A 20096-nucleotide genomic window follows, 5' to 3' on the forward strand; every position below is an offset into this window, starting at 1 on the left:
TCTAGGCTGTATCATAATACTTGCTGCCATGAAATTCCTTTTATAAAATACTTTATTCTATTTTATGTACATCATTTTAGTTCCAAAAAACTTTTTTTTGAGAAAGAATTAGGAAGAAGAAGAAAAGTAGATTGCGTTGCTCTGTTGCATTTACAGAGTAAAGCTAATTATACGTTGTCTTAGATTTTATAAATAAGAGAGATAAATAAGGAAAATGAGACTGCAATAATGAAATATGATAAAACTGAAGATCATGAAAATATATAACTTATATCGAGGACATAATGAAACAAGTAAAAAATGAGCCGAAGTTTCTACAGCGCAATTGAGTTTTCTGTCCGGTGGTGTCCACAGCCACGGCTCATAAAACTCTTACCTGTGGCCCATGAAACTAAGCCACTGTCCAGTGTGGCCAATGTTGTTGGTACCTATTGCGCTGCCAGAAGTACGATTATGGCTAACTTTAACCTTAAATAAAATAAAAACTACTGAGATTAGAGGGCTGCAATTTGGTATGGTTGATGATTGGATGGTGGATGATCAACATATCAATTTGCAGCCCTCTGGCCTCAGAAGTTTTTAAGATCTGAGGGCGGAGAGAAAAGTGCAGATGGACAGACAAAGCCAGCACAGTAGTTTCTTTAACAGAAATCTAAAACGGTAAACGAAAGAAATCTTTAAAACACTAAGACTGAATTTATCACAGTAAACTGACGTCATGGAATCATGAATATTTTGGATTGAATATGATTAATCGTTTTCATTTTGAATTTTCATTGAATATAAAGTGGAAAAGAGTACAGAAGAACAACACCTGTCAGTCACCCAACACAGAAAATGGTAAGCAGGTAAGACAGATTTATATACTTCACTGTCCTGTACCTTACGGGTACAACGTGACGTAATGGCTAATGGAAGTGCACTCGCTTTATCGCATATATATCCAGAGCTCGAATCTTTGGCAAGGAGAAACAAGTTGGGAACGTTTCAAGATCCTGCCGTCTCTGCTCACCTGGCTGTAATTGTGTATACCTGGTGTCAGTCAGGAGTAGGCCTAGTGTGGTCTGCTTCCAGGGACAGGAAGGTGGTGTGGTGATGGCGTAGGTTCAGAGAAGCCATTTTAAATATTTTCATAAAATTTTTTTTATACAATTCTTTGAGAAAACACTTCAACACGCAAAGGCCAAACGTCACCTTCAAATTAGCAAGTTGAGTGACTCTTACAATTCGTCCTATTGTAGGATTAACTCGCGCTTTGCTCTTGAAATGTGGGAGTCAAATCGTTAATGTGTTTCTCCTTATAATTTCAAGGAGGTTTTTCCTGTTTTTAGTTTTCTGGAAAGAAAACTATTGTGCCAGCTTTGTCTGTCCGTCCGCACTTTTTTCTGTCCACACTTTTTCTGTCCGCCCTCCGATCTTAAAAACTACTGAGCCAAGAGGGCTGCAAATTGGTATGTTGATCATCCACCCTCCAATCATCAAACATACCAATTGCAGCCCTCTTAGCCTCAGTGGTTTTTTTTTTATTTCATTTAAGGGTAAAGTTAGCCATAATCGTGCGTCTGGCAACGATATAGGCCAGGCCACCACCAGGCCGTGGTTAAAGTTTTATGGACACCCGCTCATACAGCATTATACCGAGACCACCGAAAGTTAGATATATTTTCAGTGGCCTTGATTATGCGTTGTACAGAAAACTCGATTGCGCCGAAGAAACTTCGGCACATTTTTTACTTGTTTTTACTGGAACAGATAATTAAACTAAGCCCTAAAGAGAGAGAGAGAGAGAGAGAGAGAGAGAGAGAGAGAGAGAGAGAGAGAGAGAGAGAGAGAATGACAACGTGAAAGGGGAAATGATGATAAAAAAGGAATAACTGGCTGATTAGTAATTTATCTGGCGTCACATACAGGGTATGAAAATAAAAAAAAACGACGAGAAACAAGGAATTAAATGAAAAAGCAAATAATGAATATAAGAAACGAAGGTTGAGGCAAATGCACGGGCTCTTGACGAGTGAAAATGCAGTGTGAGACAACACTAGGTAAAATTAAAAAGGAAATCTGTGAAAAGTGCTATGTCAGATGATATGAGCTAAAGGAAAGCAAATTTTGTTTTTGTTATTAAAAAATTCTTCCATGATATGAAAACTCAGAAAACCAATCCAAAAAGTCAAAATTTTTAACTTGAAAAACACATATTTTTAGATACCATCGAATTAAAAAAAAATATGGGATATCTTAATTTTCCTTTTAATCGATTAAACATGTCTTGTACAAACTGACAGCATAATTTGTACATGCCATATATAACTATGTCTTAAGAAGGAAGTCACGTTTTATTCAGTACTTAATCAAGAAAATAGCTAATTTAAATTCTCCTTGTATATATATATATATATATATATATATATATATATATATATATATATATATATATATATATATATATATATATATATATATATATATATATATAGTGTGTGTGTAAACTAAAGTTGAGACAAATGTCTTAGTTTCGTTTCTTTGTTTTGGCTTAGGTAATGAATGTACTTTTATTTTTCTGCAAAATTTGCATAAATTATGCTCGCAAGACATTTATTGTCAGTCACAAAGTGGCTATAAATCATTACTTGTTTCATAACTTCTGCTAAGTTATACCAGTTTATTCAAATTAATTTTTTTTCTTTCCACAAAAAATTCACATTAACATTTCTTCTCTTCTAAATAAAGAATTATCCTCTGAAATTCTCTTTGCCACTTTATCTCTGTCTTCTTTTCCTTCTTTCGTCTATTCAATTTTTTTTCCAGCTAATCTTCTAAATCAATTATATTATGATTTTGTTCGTCTTATATCTTCGTTTCCTTTGACAAACCAAAACATTGACCATAGAAAACGGTCCATCAGCTCACGCTCACTTCTTCCTTCCTAGTTCCTAAGAGCTTCACTCCACAAACACAGTTGCGGGCACACGACGTTTCTCCAACAGTTTTTTCTTAATTTTTCTTCTTCTTCCTTAAGATAGTGGCCTATGTAGTTCTTCCTTCTTCGTTATTATTATTATTATTATTACATTAATGAAAATATTCAAATATTAATACAGAATTATTATCAATGAAAAATTGCCTGCATTCTCATGGAACACATAAACAGGACGGTCATTTATGTCTCCAATGTTTATTTCTAAAATGATAAGGATAGAATTTATTTAACGATTTTTAGTACAAATTCGATTTGAGAAGGAAAAACAGAACATTGGACTTAAAACACGGGTCCTAGGCCTATTAAGGCGAGAAATGAGATATGAAAATAAATCGGATAAATAAATAAATGTAATTGATATACGTAATTGAGAGAGATAGGGCGATAGAATGTAAAAAAAAAAAAAAATATATAAAAAGTAAAGATGATGGAATGAAATGGAATGATTTTCAAAATGGTATCGGTGCACCTTCAGTAGACCCTTTTGCCGGTTCCACTGCATTTGTCATCGTGGGCACGATTGGCTTCCTTTATGCCGCGGAGCAGTACGGACCTGTCTTCTGCAGGGTTTTTTGTACCCTTTTCTGTAGGGCTTTGTAAGTGAATGCACCCTTTCTTGTAGGGCATGCATTTGAGAATGCACCCTTTTTATGTAGGGCATGCATGTGAGAGAGGCAACTGAATGAGCGTCAGCTGTAGCTCCCACGAGACATTTTGTTTACACCAGGCTTCGGGCACACTGTTAGTGTAGACCGGACACCATTCCCTGGAAGCAGACCACCACTCCTGACTGACACCAGGTACCTATTTGCTGCTAGGTGAACAGGGGCTACGGGTGTTAGAAACGTGCCCAAACGTTCCTCCTCGCCCAGGATTCGAACCTGGACCCTCTCGGTGGTGAACCGAGCACGCTCCCACTGCGCTACGAGGTACCCAATCAGAATAACAATTGGTCAGGTCTCACATACTGCCTAGGATCCCACGGGCCGGACCGGAACGCTGTTATCTTCCAAGGCCTTGGCATCTTCGGGAGAATTATAGACCGATAATATCGAAATACGAATAATTACGTTCAATACACAACATCCACATGTAAAGGATTTATTTACCCATATAATCATGACTACCTTTGACTCAACTGATGATTTTTTATAGCGCTGTTTCCCGTTTTATTGACGATAATTTATGTAAGGCGGAGGCTGTGGTGAGAGTCAGAATTTCCTGTTTGTTCCTTTCATTTTTTTCTTAGCTTTGTAGCTGTCTTTTAAATTCTCTTCTTATCCTCTATTTTAAATCTATCGTTCTCTGTTGTATTTTGTGCGTCACTGAATGGAAATGACGCCTGACTGAGGAGAAAATGAAAGATGAACTTCGTTGAGATGAAAGTAAATCGGGTTGGTACTTCTTACATTTAGGCCTGTTTCTCATCTTCCCTCAAAAGACATACGCTTCGATTAGTGATGAATATAAATACGGTAACAGAATCCTAAACAAAAAAGAAAGTATTTAAGAGAAAGAGGAGAGAGAGGGTGTGGATATGTGAGTGAGGGATAGGCCAAGCTCACCTCTGCCAAACATCCACACCCACAGCATCCACACTCTCACCCACATCTCCACACCGTCTCGTATATGCTTCAGAAGCCTCGCTTACTGAGAAGTAACAAAGACCCTCAGGCTATACATTCTAATTGAAACTTTTCCTTTGTTTCTATAGAAAATTCACATTCTTCTATTTCGTCTCTTCTAAATAAAAACATTCTGACATTCTCTCCACCACTTTATTTCTGTCTCGTTTTCCATCTTTCGTCTATTCATGTGCTTTTTGTTATTTTTTTCTTCAATTTATCTTCAAAACCATTTTATATCATGATTTTTTCGTCTGATATCTTCGTTTTCTTTGACGAACAAAACACTGACCATAGAAAACGGTTCTTCCAGACAAGGTCACCTCTTCGTCAACAATTTTTTTTATTTTTATCTTCCGTAAGACAGCATATATAGTTCTAGTTAAACATGACAATCGTTTATGTCTCCAGCGTTATTCTTGATGTATCTACTGTACAGAATTTATTCGAGTTTTTTTAATACAAATTCAGTTTGAAAAGGAAAAAAATTAACCTTTAAAACAGAAATAAACTTTTGGAGTGAGGTTGTTGATTATGCCAGGACCGGTCCTAGGCCTATTTCGGCCAGTGCGTTAAGGTGTGAAAGAGTTATGACCAGGGAAAATAAATTAGATATATAACAAAGGTAATCCAGTGAAATAATAAATAGTCTAGATCGACATTCAAGTCTGAACGCAACTGGATTATATGGCTATGTAAATGCAAATGACAGAATATCTTTCAGATTGAATTTATTATTATTATTAGCCCCAGCCCCAAAGGGAGAGAGAGAGAGAGAGAGAGAGAGAGAGAGAGAGAGAGAGAGAGAGAGAGCTGAATACGAGTCAAACGCATAATTTGCTCGCAGAAGGAAAATTAGCATTTCAATAATGGTAACTAACAGTGAAGTACGAGTTTAAATTAGACAAATATAAACCACACGAAAAAGAGTATACTTTCAATGGTTAAAATTAAACATAAACGTTGAAAAGATATACATCGCAATTAAAATATAATTGAGAACATGAACATAAATAAAAACACAAATAAAGGAGTTCTATTTCATTAAAATGCCATTTAAATACAACAGGTCTAATAAGGTCCAAGAAAAACCTTATTTACGATTATTATTACGTAAACAATTTTAACTTTACAAGACGTGACGCTGTCTGGAAGAAACCGTTTTCTATGATGACTTCAAATTATTATTATTATTATTATTATTATTATTATTATTATTATTGACAATGAAATAAATGAAACTTTTCTTGTGCGTAAATCTTGGTATATTATTCCTGAAGCTCTTGAGTGAATAATGAATAAAAGAATGCAGTATATATATAATTCAGTCATAAATAAAAACCGTGAATTCTTCAGAAATTAAGAGAAAAGAAGTACAATGACTTAATGGCTTCGTACATAATCAAGAATCTTTCCATTACTTTTCGGGATGATTAGAATAACAGGATAAATACGAGACTAAATTAGTCAAAATGAGACCAAAAGAATATAAATGATAAAGCTGAAATAAAAGACAAGCATTTGTATAAAAAAAAAATTCAGAGGCGTTGTAATAAACAGAAATGTAGATTGACAAAAATGGTATCGGGGCACTTGCAGTGGGCCAATGCTGGTTCTGATTGGGCAGGCAACTGCTGCCTACATACATATTTCTGCAATCCTACCAATTGCAACGTTGTCCTGGCTACCGCAGGAATTCCCACCCGGCGACACCAAACCGGGGGACTACTTGAATTACCCCTCTCTGTAGGGGCGGACATCTGAAACCCTCTCTGTAGGGTATTACATCTAAGAACTGTCCACGAGATTCTGCTTGATACCACGCACTCCCACACTGCCAGTGCAGACCAGACACCATTCCCCTGGAAGCAGATCACCACTCCTGACTGACACCAGGTACCTATTCCGTACTGCTAGGTGAACAGGGGCTACGGGTGTTCGAAACGTGCCCAAATGTTTCTCCTCGCCCAGGATTCGAACCCAGGCCCTCTCGGTGGTGAACCGAGCGCGCTCCCACTGCGCTACGAGGTACCCAAAATATAGGCAGAATTTGTCAGGCGCTGCATACTGCCAACGCTCCGACTGGCAGAAATGCTGATCTTCGGGAGAATTATAGACCGATAATATCGAAATACAAATAACTACTTTCTATACACAACATCCACATGTAAAGGATTTATTTATCTATATAATCATTACTACTTTTGACTCAACTGATGATTTTCTATATCGTTATTTTCCGTTTTATTGACGATGTTTCATGCAAAGCGGAGACTGGGGAGAGTCAGAATTTCCTCTCTTCCTTTATTTTTAGGGCTTTGTACCTGTCGTTTATCTATTTTCCTTTCATTCTCTATTTTAATTCTGTCGTTCTCTGTTGCATTTTTTGCGTTACTGAATGGAAATGACGAATGGCTCAGGAGAAAATGAAAGATCAACTTCGGTGAGATGAAAGTAAATTGACTCTCGCTCCTCACATTTCTTTCTCTACTTCATTCGAAGATATATATACTTCGATCAGATAAATATGAGAAATGGTAATACAGAATCCTAAACAATTTAAGAGAGAGAGAGAGAGAGAGAGAGAGAGAGAGAGAGAGAGAGAGAGAGAGAGAGAGAGAGAGAGAATGTATCGTCCATTTCAAAACTGATGCTCATGCAATCCACATCGATGCGGTTGTGCGTATGTGGGTGAGGATATGTCATAAACGAGATATGCTGTAGACATGTGGGTGAGGTTCCACATATACGAGAGGATGTGGATATGTGAGTGAGGGATAGGCCAAGCTCACGTCTCCCAGACATCCACACCCACAGCATCCAACATTCTCACCCACATTCCCACACCGTCTCGTACATGCTTCAGAGGGTTGGCCTAATGAGAAGTGACAAAGACCCTATAGTATAGCCTACCCTTGAACATATTCAGGACATTCTATAGCTGCCAGTGATTCTACAGTTTACGTAGCCTAACCTAAACTGTTCTCTGTGCTTAAAATTCAGTTTAAAGGATTTATCTAGATTCTAGAATATATATTATGCCTGAAAACGTAGCCTAGCAAAAACATCATCAAAATGATGTGGCTGATACCTACTGTTGTAAATTTATTTGTACATAGTAATATTAGCTTTCTAACCTTAACAAAGTCACTGCTATGGGGTACGAATAACTATACTCCGTTTTCTATAGTGAGCATAGCAGAATTCTTACGCATTTTATATACATTGATTATTATTTTTACTTAGCATTTAAAATTTAATTAATTTCACCAATGCTGTTAGGTTAACTTAATAAACATAGAGATTTAACTGTTCTATCAAATCAGTAAAGAAATTAATTTAATGAGTGATAAAGATCCGTTTACCTAGCAAAATTTTTTGCGTGTCTAGGCGACAGCATATTTTGGTGCTACTGTGAATTCACACAGGCAGCACGGTAGACATACATGCAAGAGTTAACTTCGACTTCAAAGTATAATTTGTTTAGTGTAGTGCTATAATCTTGACAACTCGTAAGAGATTTGGTTCGTATGTCCTTTTCCTTGTTTTATCCATCCTAACTCCCAAATCCTTTCCAAATCATTACCTGTCTGGATACATACAACCAAAGAATTGAAGTGGCCATCCGTTCCCTTTGTCGATGGAACACAAGTGGCATAAATTTTTATCAACGTGCAACTTTATTTCCATGAACGTAACTAGAGGTCATTGGTTTTTACTAACCAAATGGAAAGGATTTGTTTCAGTTTAGGGGTAAATTAAGATCAGTATGTTTAAACTTTAGGTTAAACTTTAATGCAGGTTGATAGATTACGTCACCATATCCTCGGTCAGGAGATTGGAGTTTACAATTGTTTCGTCAATTAGCGTTTTACTCACTTGTTTTAAAGACGTAACTGTTTTCCTTATTTTATCTACTTCTAGAGGTGTTTACTTAATTAGGCTCTTATACTATAATATTGGAGCGTATGAGAATTAACTGTGCACAGGCTTAGACTGAACAATTTTACATAATTAAACGGGCGTAATGAATATTTATCCCAAATTAGGCTTGCCTGCATGTTTGCAATTAATTTTGGTACTCAATTTGCCTTAAGTCGACTTTAACCTGGTCGAAACTTACTTGAATTCCTTGGACTGACTGAACTTGCCTGGAATTCTTATGGCCTTAGTTTAATTTGCTCTGAGATCCCTTTTAGGCTAATTGAACCTAGCTAAAATTTACTTTACCAAGCCATTTATTAATCCTTTGGACTGAACTCCGTAGGGAGGTAGTGCGTTGAACTGTAAGCCTTCGGCCCCTAGCTGAAACCCCTTTCGTTCCTTTTACTGTACCTCCTTTCATATTCTCTTTCTTTCATCTTACTTTCCACCCTCTCCCTACAGTTGATTCATAGTGCAACTGCGAGGTTTTCCTCCTGTTACACCTTTCAAACGTTTTACTGTCAATTTCCGTTTCATAGGTCCCAATGCTTGGTCTTTGGCCTAAATTCTATATTCAGTTCAACCCACAAAATGAAAATAAGCATTTCATTAAGCGTAACTAATAGTCAAACACGAGTTTATATATATATATATATATATATATATATATATATATATATATATATATATATATATATATATATGTATATATATATATATATAAATATATATATATATATATATATATATATATATATATATATATATATATATATATATATATAACACAATAAAAATATAGTTTAATTGGGTAAAATTGAACAAAAACGTTAAAAAGATATATAAGCCTATTGAAATTAAAATATCGAGACTGAGAACGTGAACATAATGAAAAACACACATAAAGGAGTTCTGTTACAGTCACAACGTCATTTAAATGCATCAGATCCAATAAGGTCCCAGAAAAAAAAACTTGATTTGCGATTACTATAGGAAAAAAATTTCCACTTAAAGACGTGACGCTGTCTGGAAGAAACCGTTTTCTATGATGAGACCATTTTCTGTAATGACTTCGAATTATTATTATTATTATTATTATTATTATTATTATTATTATTATTATTATTATTAATGAGAATGGCGTAAAAAAATACATTCTCTCATCACGATAGAAACGAGGCCTCAAGTACCGTCGCACCTTTCACTATTGCTGGATAAGTTTAATAGTTATTTTCCTAATATATCAGAGGATAAAGAAGCCACATATAAATGGATTGTAAATCCATTTTCTGAAAATATCGAGACCTCCGTTCCATCATCCTCTCCGTCTAAGGTGTTAGAAGAACTCATTGACATTTCATCAGATAGGCAATGTTCTGAAACCTCTATTCAAGGAGAAATCTTTAGAATCACTTTGGGCTCAGTGTCACGACGAGTTTCCGCCATGTCATAAGACAGCCATGAAAGTTCTTATCCCTTTTAGTACATCATATCTTTGCTGAAGCAGGCTTTTCAGCAATCAGTAAAAACAAAATATAGGTCCAGGTTAGGCATTGAGGATGATATGCGCGTTTGCTTATAAAAATTGCATCACGTATTGATATCATTGTTTCTGAGCATTAACAAAATGTTTCACGCTAATTTCTATATTTTACTTGTAAAATATATCATGTTTTGTTCTTTATAGTTACATTAATTCCAGGTGACGTATGTTCGTTCATTTTCTTCTGCAAAGTTGAATTTTCTTATTTTGTTTCATTTTTGAAGGTAGATTTTTAAATTATGTATTCTTTAAGCAAATGGAATGTCGTCTCACGAATAACCTTTCTTTACTCGATTGTATAAAACTAAAGACGATTCAAATTGTAAAAAAAGTAGTGTAGTGCGCCAGCAACTGTTTTGTGGAGTGAGCGCTTAGGAACCAGGAACCAACCAAAAACCTTTTCGTTACTTTTCAACAAGATGAGAGTAACTGGACGAAGAAAAAAAAAATACAAATTAGTATAGGTTGCACTGAATGAAGAGTAAAGGAAATGAAATGTAGACAGTGGTATCAGAAACAACAAAATGGTATTCACGCACTTTCAGTGGACCACTGCATGATGATTCTCATAGACATTCTTCGTGGGTACAACGTTATCCTGACTACTACAGGAATACACACCTGACTGCTGCAGGCAATTCACCCTCCCGGCAATGCCAGACCGGGGGTATACTGAATGCACCCCTCTCACAGGGCGTACATCTGAAACAACGGAGAGACTTGCCCCTCTCTCTTGGGGTACACTTGAGACAACACAATTGTCAACTTCTTCCACGAGATTGCCCTCTCTGACACCAGGCACGCCACTGTCAGTGCATCCCGGACACCATTCCCTGGAAGCAGACCACCACTCCTGACTGACACCAGGTACCTAATCACTGCTAGGTGAACAGGGGCTACGGGTGTTCGAAACGGCCCAAATGTTTCTCCTCGCCCAGGATTCGAACCTAGGACCTCTCGGTGGTGAACCGAGCGCGCTCCCACTGCGCCACGAGGTACCCAACCAAGCTGTCGACTCTCCAGGCGTCAAATAGTGCTCACCCGTCCAGGGGCCGGAATGCTGAGTCTTCGGGAGAATTATGGGCCAGTAATATTGAAATAAGATTCATTGCATTCAATAGACAACATCCACACGTAAAGGATTAATTTATCTACATAACCATGAATACTTTTAACTCAAGTGATGATTTTTTATATCGTTATTTTTCCGTTTTATTGACGACGATTCATCAAAGCGGAGACTTCGGGGAGACTGTTTCTTTCTTTTTTTTTAGCTTAGTGGCTGTCATTTATCTATTTTCTTTTATTCTCTATTTTACCGTTCTCTGTGTCATTTTTGCATTACTAAATGGAAATGACGAATAACTGAGGAGAAAATGAAAGGTGAACTACGGTGAGATGAAAGAAAAGTCGAATGCGGTTGTGTTATGTGGGTGAGAATATGCATAATGTCGTCATGGTGTGGTGTGTGCGTGAGGGTGTAGATGTGGGTATATCATATACGAAAGGGTGTGGATTTGTGAATGAGGGATAGGCCAAGCTCACATCTGCCAAACATCCACACTCTTACCCACACCTCACGCCTCGTATATGCTTCAGAATTCAAGGTTGGCCTAATGAGAAGTAACAAAGACCCTATAGTAGGCTACAGCCTACCCTTGAACATATCCAGGACATTAATATTTATAGCTGTCATTAATTCTACAGTTTCTAGCCTAACCTAAACTGTTCTCTGTCCTTAAAATTCAGTTTAAAAGATTTATCTAGGTTCTAGAAAATATTTTATGCCTGAAAAGCTAGCCTAGCAAAAACAAAACTAAAACATCATCAAAATGTAGTAGACACCTACAGAAGTTGAGGCAACTGTAAAACCGTCACATTCCTAGATTTAAGCAGCTTGAAATTAAAGAAGTTGGACTGCCCAGATATGTAGAAAGATACTGAAGTGAACAGGTAAAAAAAAAAAAAAAACAATGAAGGGGCGACGCTGCGTCACCATTCATCATCTACCGTGTGAAGCATAGCCTAGTGTTACCACTGAAATAAATTTTTATCATTGAAAATTAGCATGCTCATACTACACAAACTATTTACAGACACTTTTTCCTTCCCTTTGCGTTTTTCTCTTATTAGCCTAATATACTTCTTTAGTTTTTAGACTCATTGCTAATTACTGGTTTTCGCTCGCCATCCACAAGCACAGTTGGCTGCAGAGCCCTGTAACTCAAAACGGCTTTTTTTTTTTTTTTAGCTTTTTGCTTTCGTGTTAATCCCTTTTTTATGCCTCTGACTTCCTTTGATATTTATTGCTTTTCATTTATACGTTTTTAATGTCACCTTTATGCTCACTTTCTTCTAGGATTACATTACAGTTCTTGTTCCATATGAATGGCGTCCATCTTCTAAATAATAATAATAATAATAATAATAATAATAATAATAATAATAATAATAATAATAATAATAAAAGGTAACAGCCATGGACACGACATCCCCTTTCTAATAGTTACAAGAACATGTACAGAAATTTGACCACTTTGTGAGCATACTGTAGGCTACACTTCCATGTATTTTGATATAACCGTGTCCCTATCTAGCTACCCTCGATATTATACCATGCTTAATTTTTCTACTGAAGATTAACTAGCTCCTACCTTACTAACAATTTTACTGAACGTTAATAGGTTTCAGCTTTACTCTTTAAGTCACCTGGTTTCACCCCTCTTATCAGTTATATCATTATCGTAACTAAAGATTCAAGTGTGAAGAAAATCCCTCAACACGACACACGAACGTGATCTATGAAATAATGTAAAAAAAAAAAATCATCATCATACAGATTTATTTTTATGTCTTCCTATTGGGCCTCATGCTGTTCAAATCCTTCGGTTGCGATTAACTGGAAAGGGTTTGAAACTGTTGACATACAGACATTATAGGATATGACATCATGATTCTTATTCATGGGACGAAAGGAAAGGCAAAAGTATTACAGTCAACCAAATGTAAATATTACTCCTACCCGTGTTCGGCTTAAATGAGACAGGATGGTTTAGATTCCAGTTTCTTTTATTTGCAAAGAATCTGGAATCTAAGCCCTCTCGTCTCACTGAGACCTAACAAGAGTAGTTGGAACATATATATTCACACTGAAGTTGTGTGTGTATGTGGGTATTATGAAATGTAAATATACAGGCAGCCACTGTGTTATGAGAAACATTACTGGAACTAGAATATAATGGACGGCGTTTTGTTCCGCACGAGGAATGAATCTCTTGCAGAAATTATTGATATACAAATATTATAGGATATAAATTCATAAAAAAAATGTAGATTTCATGTAAATTTCCATCCATGAGACGAAATAAGAGGCAAAAATATTGGAATTAACTAACAATATTACCGTTTGATGTGAAGCATTACAAGAACTAGAATACAACGGAAGGCGTTTCGTTGTGTTCTGCACAAGCAGCGATTAAACCCATGAAGAGAAGTACGTCTTCTGTTTACATTTTCATGTGGATTGATCAGTTCAAACCGTAAAGTTCAACTGACAATGAGCGACAAACCTGCTGAACAAAATGACAGCAACAAGAGGATTAAACGTGACATTGCGTGAGTCCAGAACTTCAGTTCGAGATGTCATTTTTCTATATGAATTTAAGGTCGTATCCCAGTATGCTTATGGTCCACCGGCATATCGGAAGCATACTTTATTTACTGCCATTTATAAGTAACCCAGAATCTAATGAGTGATAAATATCTTAAATTTCCAACTGTATCATTTAGACATAGGTTTAAGGGGGTAAAAGCACTTCGCCGGGTTTTGTTAATTGGAGACCCGGCGTTGGCACCGAGGGTATTTTTGGGCTTGTTCAGTGGTGCCCCGGCAGTCCATGATGTAGAGGTTAGGTTAGATAACTTTAATACTTTGGTTTACTGCACTTTTATTATATTACTAAATTTGATATTTATAAGCAAGAGCTCCTCACGGACTATTACCTTGGGAATTTAGTGTCACTGAGGTGGTGGCGTTTGCTGTCGGTTAATTATTATTAACCTCATATCTACCCAAAAATAGTTTGGTTCCTTCATGCGCAAGTCATCAGAGAGCCATGTGTTTAAGAAGGGATTGGCTAAAGAAACCTCGGCTATTATATAAGGAACTATACTAACCTAACGTACCCTCCTAACTTGACCTAACCTAACCTAACAGGCCGTGTTACTGGGGGGAGGGTGGAGCCCCGATGAAGGAAACTCCACTTTTTACCAGAAGCTCCCCTATAACACTGCGCATGCATATTAGCATTCTGGCCCCTAATTTTGAATTCCATTTTAAAAGGTGATTTTTTTCCTCCTTGAAATGCTCATTTCATTCAATTCATTATAGGTCTATTCTTGTATTGCAAATGGTGATGAATACCATATGAAATCTATGAGATAGGGAAAAGTAATACCTATTTTCTATGCAATTTTAATAATTTCCGTTTATTTGAAATGCCCTCACTGTAACTTTGAAACAGAATGGAAGGCAATAAGGTGGGAGAAGGAAACTTATTTTTGTCTTTACCTCTTCTTCCCCGCTGACCTTGCCATCCTTCTTTGTATTCCAGACTACATAATGCTTTGTGGGGAATGGTCAGATGTGTCTCCTTGAGGTGATTGTCTAGGATTTCTCCTAAGTGTTCCTTGTCCTATAGTAGGAACACCAGTCATGCACCCTTCTGGAACTGAGTTCCGGAGTAGTCGATATTGTCATGGTTCTTCTTGGAAGGCTACCTACAATACTACCAACAGGAATTTCATACCAGTGATCATGGGCCAGGACCTTGTACAAAACACCATCGTTCCTACACAAATACAAACCCTTGGTTTTAACATATGGGATTAACTTTCAACGAGCTGGAAAACCAGCCATTAAACTTTTGCAAGGTGGTTATGGTAATAGCTACCGATGGTAGGGGTAGAAGCATCGTCCACCAAGCTGGTGCTCATTCAATTCTATGCAGTACTTTTTCTCTTCTATGTTTGAATATATTTGTTTTTATATATTGCTTATATTTTTTGTTTATAATTTGCATATATTAAAATAATGAAATGTTTTTCTATGTCTCCCTAATGATGTATTCACTTATTCTTGCTACAAAGCCTTATTGACTCATTTTAGCCTGTATAAGTTTTGGAGTCTTTCCTTTTATATAATTTTACTTACTTTCTTGCTGCCTTTTCATATTTATCAAACCCAACATCTCCTGTTTGTTTTGTGTATTGTTTTCTTTTACTACCTTGTAACTGTGGAGAGTTGAAGGGATATCCAATGCTCAACTGCCAAGTGTTCTGTTTTTAGACATCTCAACCTCGTTTGTAAGAACTTCCTCTTTGACGTTCTTTTTCTCCATGTTCTGAAATGATTTTTCATGAACAAACATTGTTTTTATTTTCGACTATTCAATTTCTTGGAATTTTGTAATGTATTAGTTGTTCAGATGTTGTGTAGACTGAAAGGCTTGAGACAAGACAGGTTTTTTTGTGTTTCCAGGCAAGGGTTTTGTATTGAGTCATATGAAGATACTTCTTCCCTAAACCTAGCAAGCTTCCCCCCTGTCCCTCAACATGGGGGTTGATGTTGCAAGATCTTTGACAGTGCGTTTGGTCCCGACATGCTCTCCAGGTTCCTTCTGTTCCTGTCTTGTTTCTTGCCCCATCTTGTTTTGGGGGAGGGGTGTGAGCTGAAAGCTCGCTCCCTTCCCCTCTCTTTGTTCCTGTAATGATGAGGAAACCACCAAATAGTCTTTGTTGTTGTATGTTTTTCCAGCTGTTAGAACCTTTTGAGTTTCTAACAACTTTGCCTTTTCTTGGAATAGACAAGATTTTGTCCCTTCGCGTCTCTTATCCTGTCTGGGAAGTTCCTTGCACGGTCGGATAACTTCCTTGGGAATACTAGTTCCTGGGTGCTTTTCGTCGTTGGATTTGCAGCAGAAGTTGTGCCTTCTCCTTCATCATTTGCATTGCCTGTCAGTACAGTCCTCTCCCAGGTCGTCTCCACCAGCCAAAAAGGATGCATAGCTGTTCTCGGCTTAACACGTCTGTGCAACGTGACACGTTCGTATTTTGCCTCAAAGGAATAACACATTGTTCCTCTTCATCTTCCATCAGTACATCCTTCTTCATGTTCCTTTGCTTCCCCGGCAGTTCTTTCGGGAACGGTGCCAGATTGCTGTGTTCAATGCCCGTCAGCGTGACACAGGCATACATTTACTTGCAGTGACACGTCTGTGGCTGTTTGGAAGAATTATACGTACATGCAATGAATCATGTCTGTCAGCAATGATGTTGCTGCAGTTTCCAAGCACCTGCTCAACTGCATTCTCCAGGGAGAAATATACAGATGTGCAGCATGACACAGACATACACATATGTGCAATGACATGTCTCTGTCTGTTTGGAAGAATTATATGTACGTGTAACAAATCACGTCTGTGTTGGCAACGATGTTGCTGCAGTTTCCAAACATGTACGTGCAATGACACATCTGTGTTTGCTTGGAAGGATTATATGTAAGTGCAACGAATCACATCTGTGTCAGCTTCGAAGGAATTATATGTACATGCAGCGTGACACTTCTGTGTCTGCTTGGAAGGTATACAGTTGACCCCTGGTATTCGTGGGAGATGCGTACCACAACCCACTGCAAATACTGTAGGTAAAATCCATGAATACTTGACACCCCTCTAAAAATGCTTATAACCACCTATTTTGATAGTTTAAACACCAAAAAACCCTCTCTAAAAATGCCTATACCTGATTATTTTAATAGTTTTATCACAAACATTGCATTTAGTCATGAAAATGACATGAAAATATAGTAATTAGTGAATATTTCTCTATGAAAAATACCACGAATAAGCACATTTTCCATGAATAATGTGTATATAGGCTATGTTCCACAGAAAAATATGCAAATAGGTGAAGCTGTGAATCCTGAACTGCGAATAGGCAGGGGTCCACTGTATATGTACGAACAACGTGACACATCTGTGTCTGCTTGGAAAGATTAATATGTACATGCATTGTGACACGTCTCTGTCTTCTTGGAAGGAATAATACACATGTACAATGTGACATGTCCGTGCCTGGTTGGAAGGAATAATAAGTATGGACAACTTGATTGATAACAACTCTCCCTGGTTGTTTTTGTGGATATCATATTTTTATTTTGTTCTCCCCTGTCTATGGACGTAGGCTTGGAGCCTCTCCTACTTAGACGGTCACTCTCTAAGGAAAGAGAATTTGGCCGCATGATTTACGTGTTCGTAGATCAGGGATAGGCCAAAGTAAGATGTGTCATTATACATTGTTGATCATCTCAGTCTATTCATTGTTAATATGGCATATCTGTGACACATTGATGAAGCTACAGTATGCCGATTGTCTCTGAACGAAGGTTCTTTCTCCAAGAGTCATGAAGATTGGCCTAGCATGTTGTTCTCCTTTCCGGTACGTGTTTGCATCGGTAACGTTACCGCTGTAGCTTCGACTACAATGGGACTGTTCTTCCCGGAATGGAGTCACTCTTCTAGAAGGTCTTCCCTTCCTTTCACGTTTGCGTGATTTGGGTGATGTTGGATGATGTGTCCGGGAACAGGCCATCGACCACACTCCTGTGAAGGGGTGGGAGGAGAACGATACTACATGGCCTCCAGTCCATTCTGTCGGGCTAGCATTGAATCTAAAAAGGTGACAACCGATCCCTTTTGTTCATCCAGTCACTGGTTAACGGTCAACTGACATTCAATTCTGTCGAGTGAAGCGGGATCGAAGAACAGGGTCATATTCATGGGTATAGCACTTCTTTGGACATCTAAAAAGTTGACAACCTATTTTCTAATGCCTTTTGTTCACGCATTATTTTCATTGATAGTATCCAATGTCTGTCTCAATATCAAACTACAACCTAACGAATGAGTTTGTTCTATCAGACTCCTTCTGCCGTCATTGTGTAAATTGACGGTCTTTCACTTGTGTTCAGCCAGAGACTTTGACATTTTACAGGTAGGAAGAAGTCTCTTTTTCATTGTTCCCATTTGAACCTTGACTCTTGATTGTTCCTACAGTAATATTAGCCTTCGACTTCCTGAGCCAAGGTAGTTACAGTTCGTCAGCATGGGTTTTTTTGGATTCCTGTTCATTTTCGACTACAGGTTGGTTTCGTTTACAGTGAAGTCCTGTAGAACCATACCCCCCTGTGCTTCCGAAACAGGAGTCAATTAATACTGAACGTGCAAGGTTTTTCCCTGTGCGATCAGAATTACTTTCTAGCTCCATAGGTCTGTGGATCAGGCATACTCCTCTGTACAACAGCCTCAGTGTCCTCTTCTGCAAGTGCTCTTCTTAGCACAAGGGTGAAGCCAAATTGTTGAAGATGGAAAGAGGGGTTCTGGACTTTGACAAGGTCTCCCCATTCCTTCCCACCCTCTCTCAGAGAGGTGAGACAGGACTTAGCCTGATGGTTAGACGACAGGTATCTCCTTAAAGTGTTGTTACACACTTCCCCTCCAGAGATACTTTGGCCTCAAGGCATCAACAGAAAGGCAGTCACCTACACTTCAATGGGTTAGGTTGGGTACTTAACCTAACTTAGCCTAGCCTAACTAGTTCTAGCCTAACCTTACGAAACCTGCACTGGGACTTCTTGTCTCTGGCATCAACCGGAAGGTATTCACCTGCTCTTCAAGGGGCTAGGTTGGGCTCAGTACATAACCCAACCTAGCCTACCCTAAACTAAATCTAACCTAATCTGCACCTCAATAACCTGGATCTTCTTAGCTCTCCAAGCCTCAGGATCCGGGGATAGGCATTCCTTAGTGTTGTTAAGGAATGGTACCACAGTAGTTTATTAGTCAACAAGGGTGGGCAGGGCTTAGTGTCCCATCATCTCCTCAATTGATTGTGTGGGTGCACGGGTTTACAGTAGCACACTCAGCACGGCGGTCAACCAGACACATTCCAGGATGATGGATGTATGAAAAACAAGCTCAGTCGCTAGGGTCGGCGTAAGCGACAATTGGTCTTGACACCTTGACGTTTTGAAGAATTGTGTGATCTAGGAAAACGGTCAATTAGCCCTTCAATCTTGACACACCGAAACTGTTACTCTTTGGCTCTGTGTTTGCGGGCTGTGGGCATAACAGCCATCGACCAAACCACATTGAAAATATCACTTCTTGTCTGGTCAGCAAAGTTTAGCATCAGTTGGGTCTGGTCAGTACTTGGATAGATGACCTCCTGGAGCACTGGATGCTGTTGACGTCTTTTGCATCCATGGTTAGAAGTATTGGGGCTAGTAAGTACTTGGATGTGTGACTAGGAACTTCAGATGCTGTTGGCATCTAGGACACATCTTTTGCATCCATGATTCAAGTCTTGGGCTTACATCTTCTGTCATTCTGCCTGATTTGTTGGGAAACCAACAGTGTGTGAGCATTCCATTTATAAAGACCCTGAAGGCTACCAAGTGTCTGAAGGCATTTTGCATTACAACTTAGGACTTTATCTCCAAACTAAGTGCTGACAACTTGTATTTGGTTCCAACTCAGCCAAGAAGTGGTGTCTAGGAGCTCCATTTCTTTTGACTTTATATAGTTGCACTCCCCGTGTGAGGAGTGGGAAGATGTAAGCAGTAGCTGTTGCTTCTGCTGCTGCTGCAATTACCAGTTGATCCACAGCCCAAGAGGGGGAGAACGTTGTGTGGATCTTTAGGCAGTTTCAGGAGTCTCAGGTTCTAGATGGGTACTCATTTGATAGCAAGGACACCATGGTTGTGCCATGGTCAACAAAGGGCCTGGTGCCCTTTCATCTACTCTATTGAAATGCAGGTACATGAGTAGACAGTAGAACATTAAGTACAGTGGCCAACTAGACACATTCTAAGCAAGATGGATGTAATTATAAACAATTCAATCACTAAAGTCAGGAGATAAGGACAGTTGATCTTGGTACCTTGACTTCTGGAAATTTGTTCAAC

The 20096-nt window shown here is 38.1% G+C and overlaps 1 protein-coding gene and 2 non-coding genes across 4 annotated transcripts in view; 1 reads left to right on the forward strand and 2 right to left on the reverse strand.

Moving 5' to 3' along the window:
- Positions 1-3837: 3837 nt before the first annotated feature.
- Positions 3838-3912, reverse strand: TRNAV-CAC (transfer RNA valine (anticodon CAC)). The gene has a single exon. It is a non-coding gene; the product is annotated as a tRNA-Val (tRNA).
- Positions 3913-10995: 7083 nt separating this feature from the next.
- On the reverse strand, positions 10996-11070 carry TRNAV-CAC (transfer RNA valine (anticodon CAC)). The gene has a single exon. It is a non-coding gene; the product is annotated as a tRNA-Val (tRNA).
- Positions 11071-13531: 2461 nt separating this feature from the next.
- LOC136854531 (uncharacterized) overlaps positions 13532-20096 on the forward strand; it is a 58353-nt gene continuing 51788 nt past the window's right edge. The window contains exon 1 of one of the 2 annotated variants that reach the window (XM_067130870.1): positions 13532-13687. In XM_067130870.1, the coding sequence (XP_066986971.1) occupies positions 13629-13687 (59 nt within the window). In that variant the 5' untranslated portion in view covers positions 13532-13628. The remainder of the gene's footprint in view (positions 13688-20096) is intronic. The other variant, XM_067130872.1, reaches the window with a different exon arrangement.

This window comes from Macrobrachium rosenbergii, chromosome 29 (genome assembly GCF_040412425.1).
Source record: "Macrobrachium rosenbergii isolate ZJJX-2024 chromosome 29, ASM4041242v1, whole genome shotgun sequence".
Classification (NCBI taxonomy): Eukaryota; Metazoa; Arthropoda; class Malacostraca; order Decapoda; family Palaemonidae; genus Macrobrachium; species Macrobrachium rosenbergii.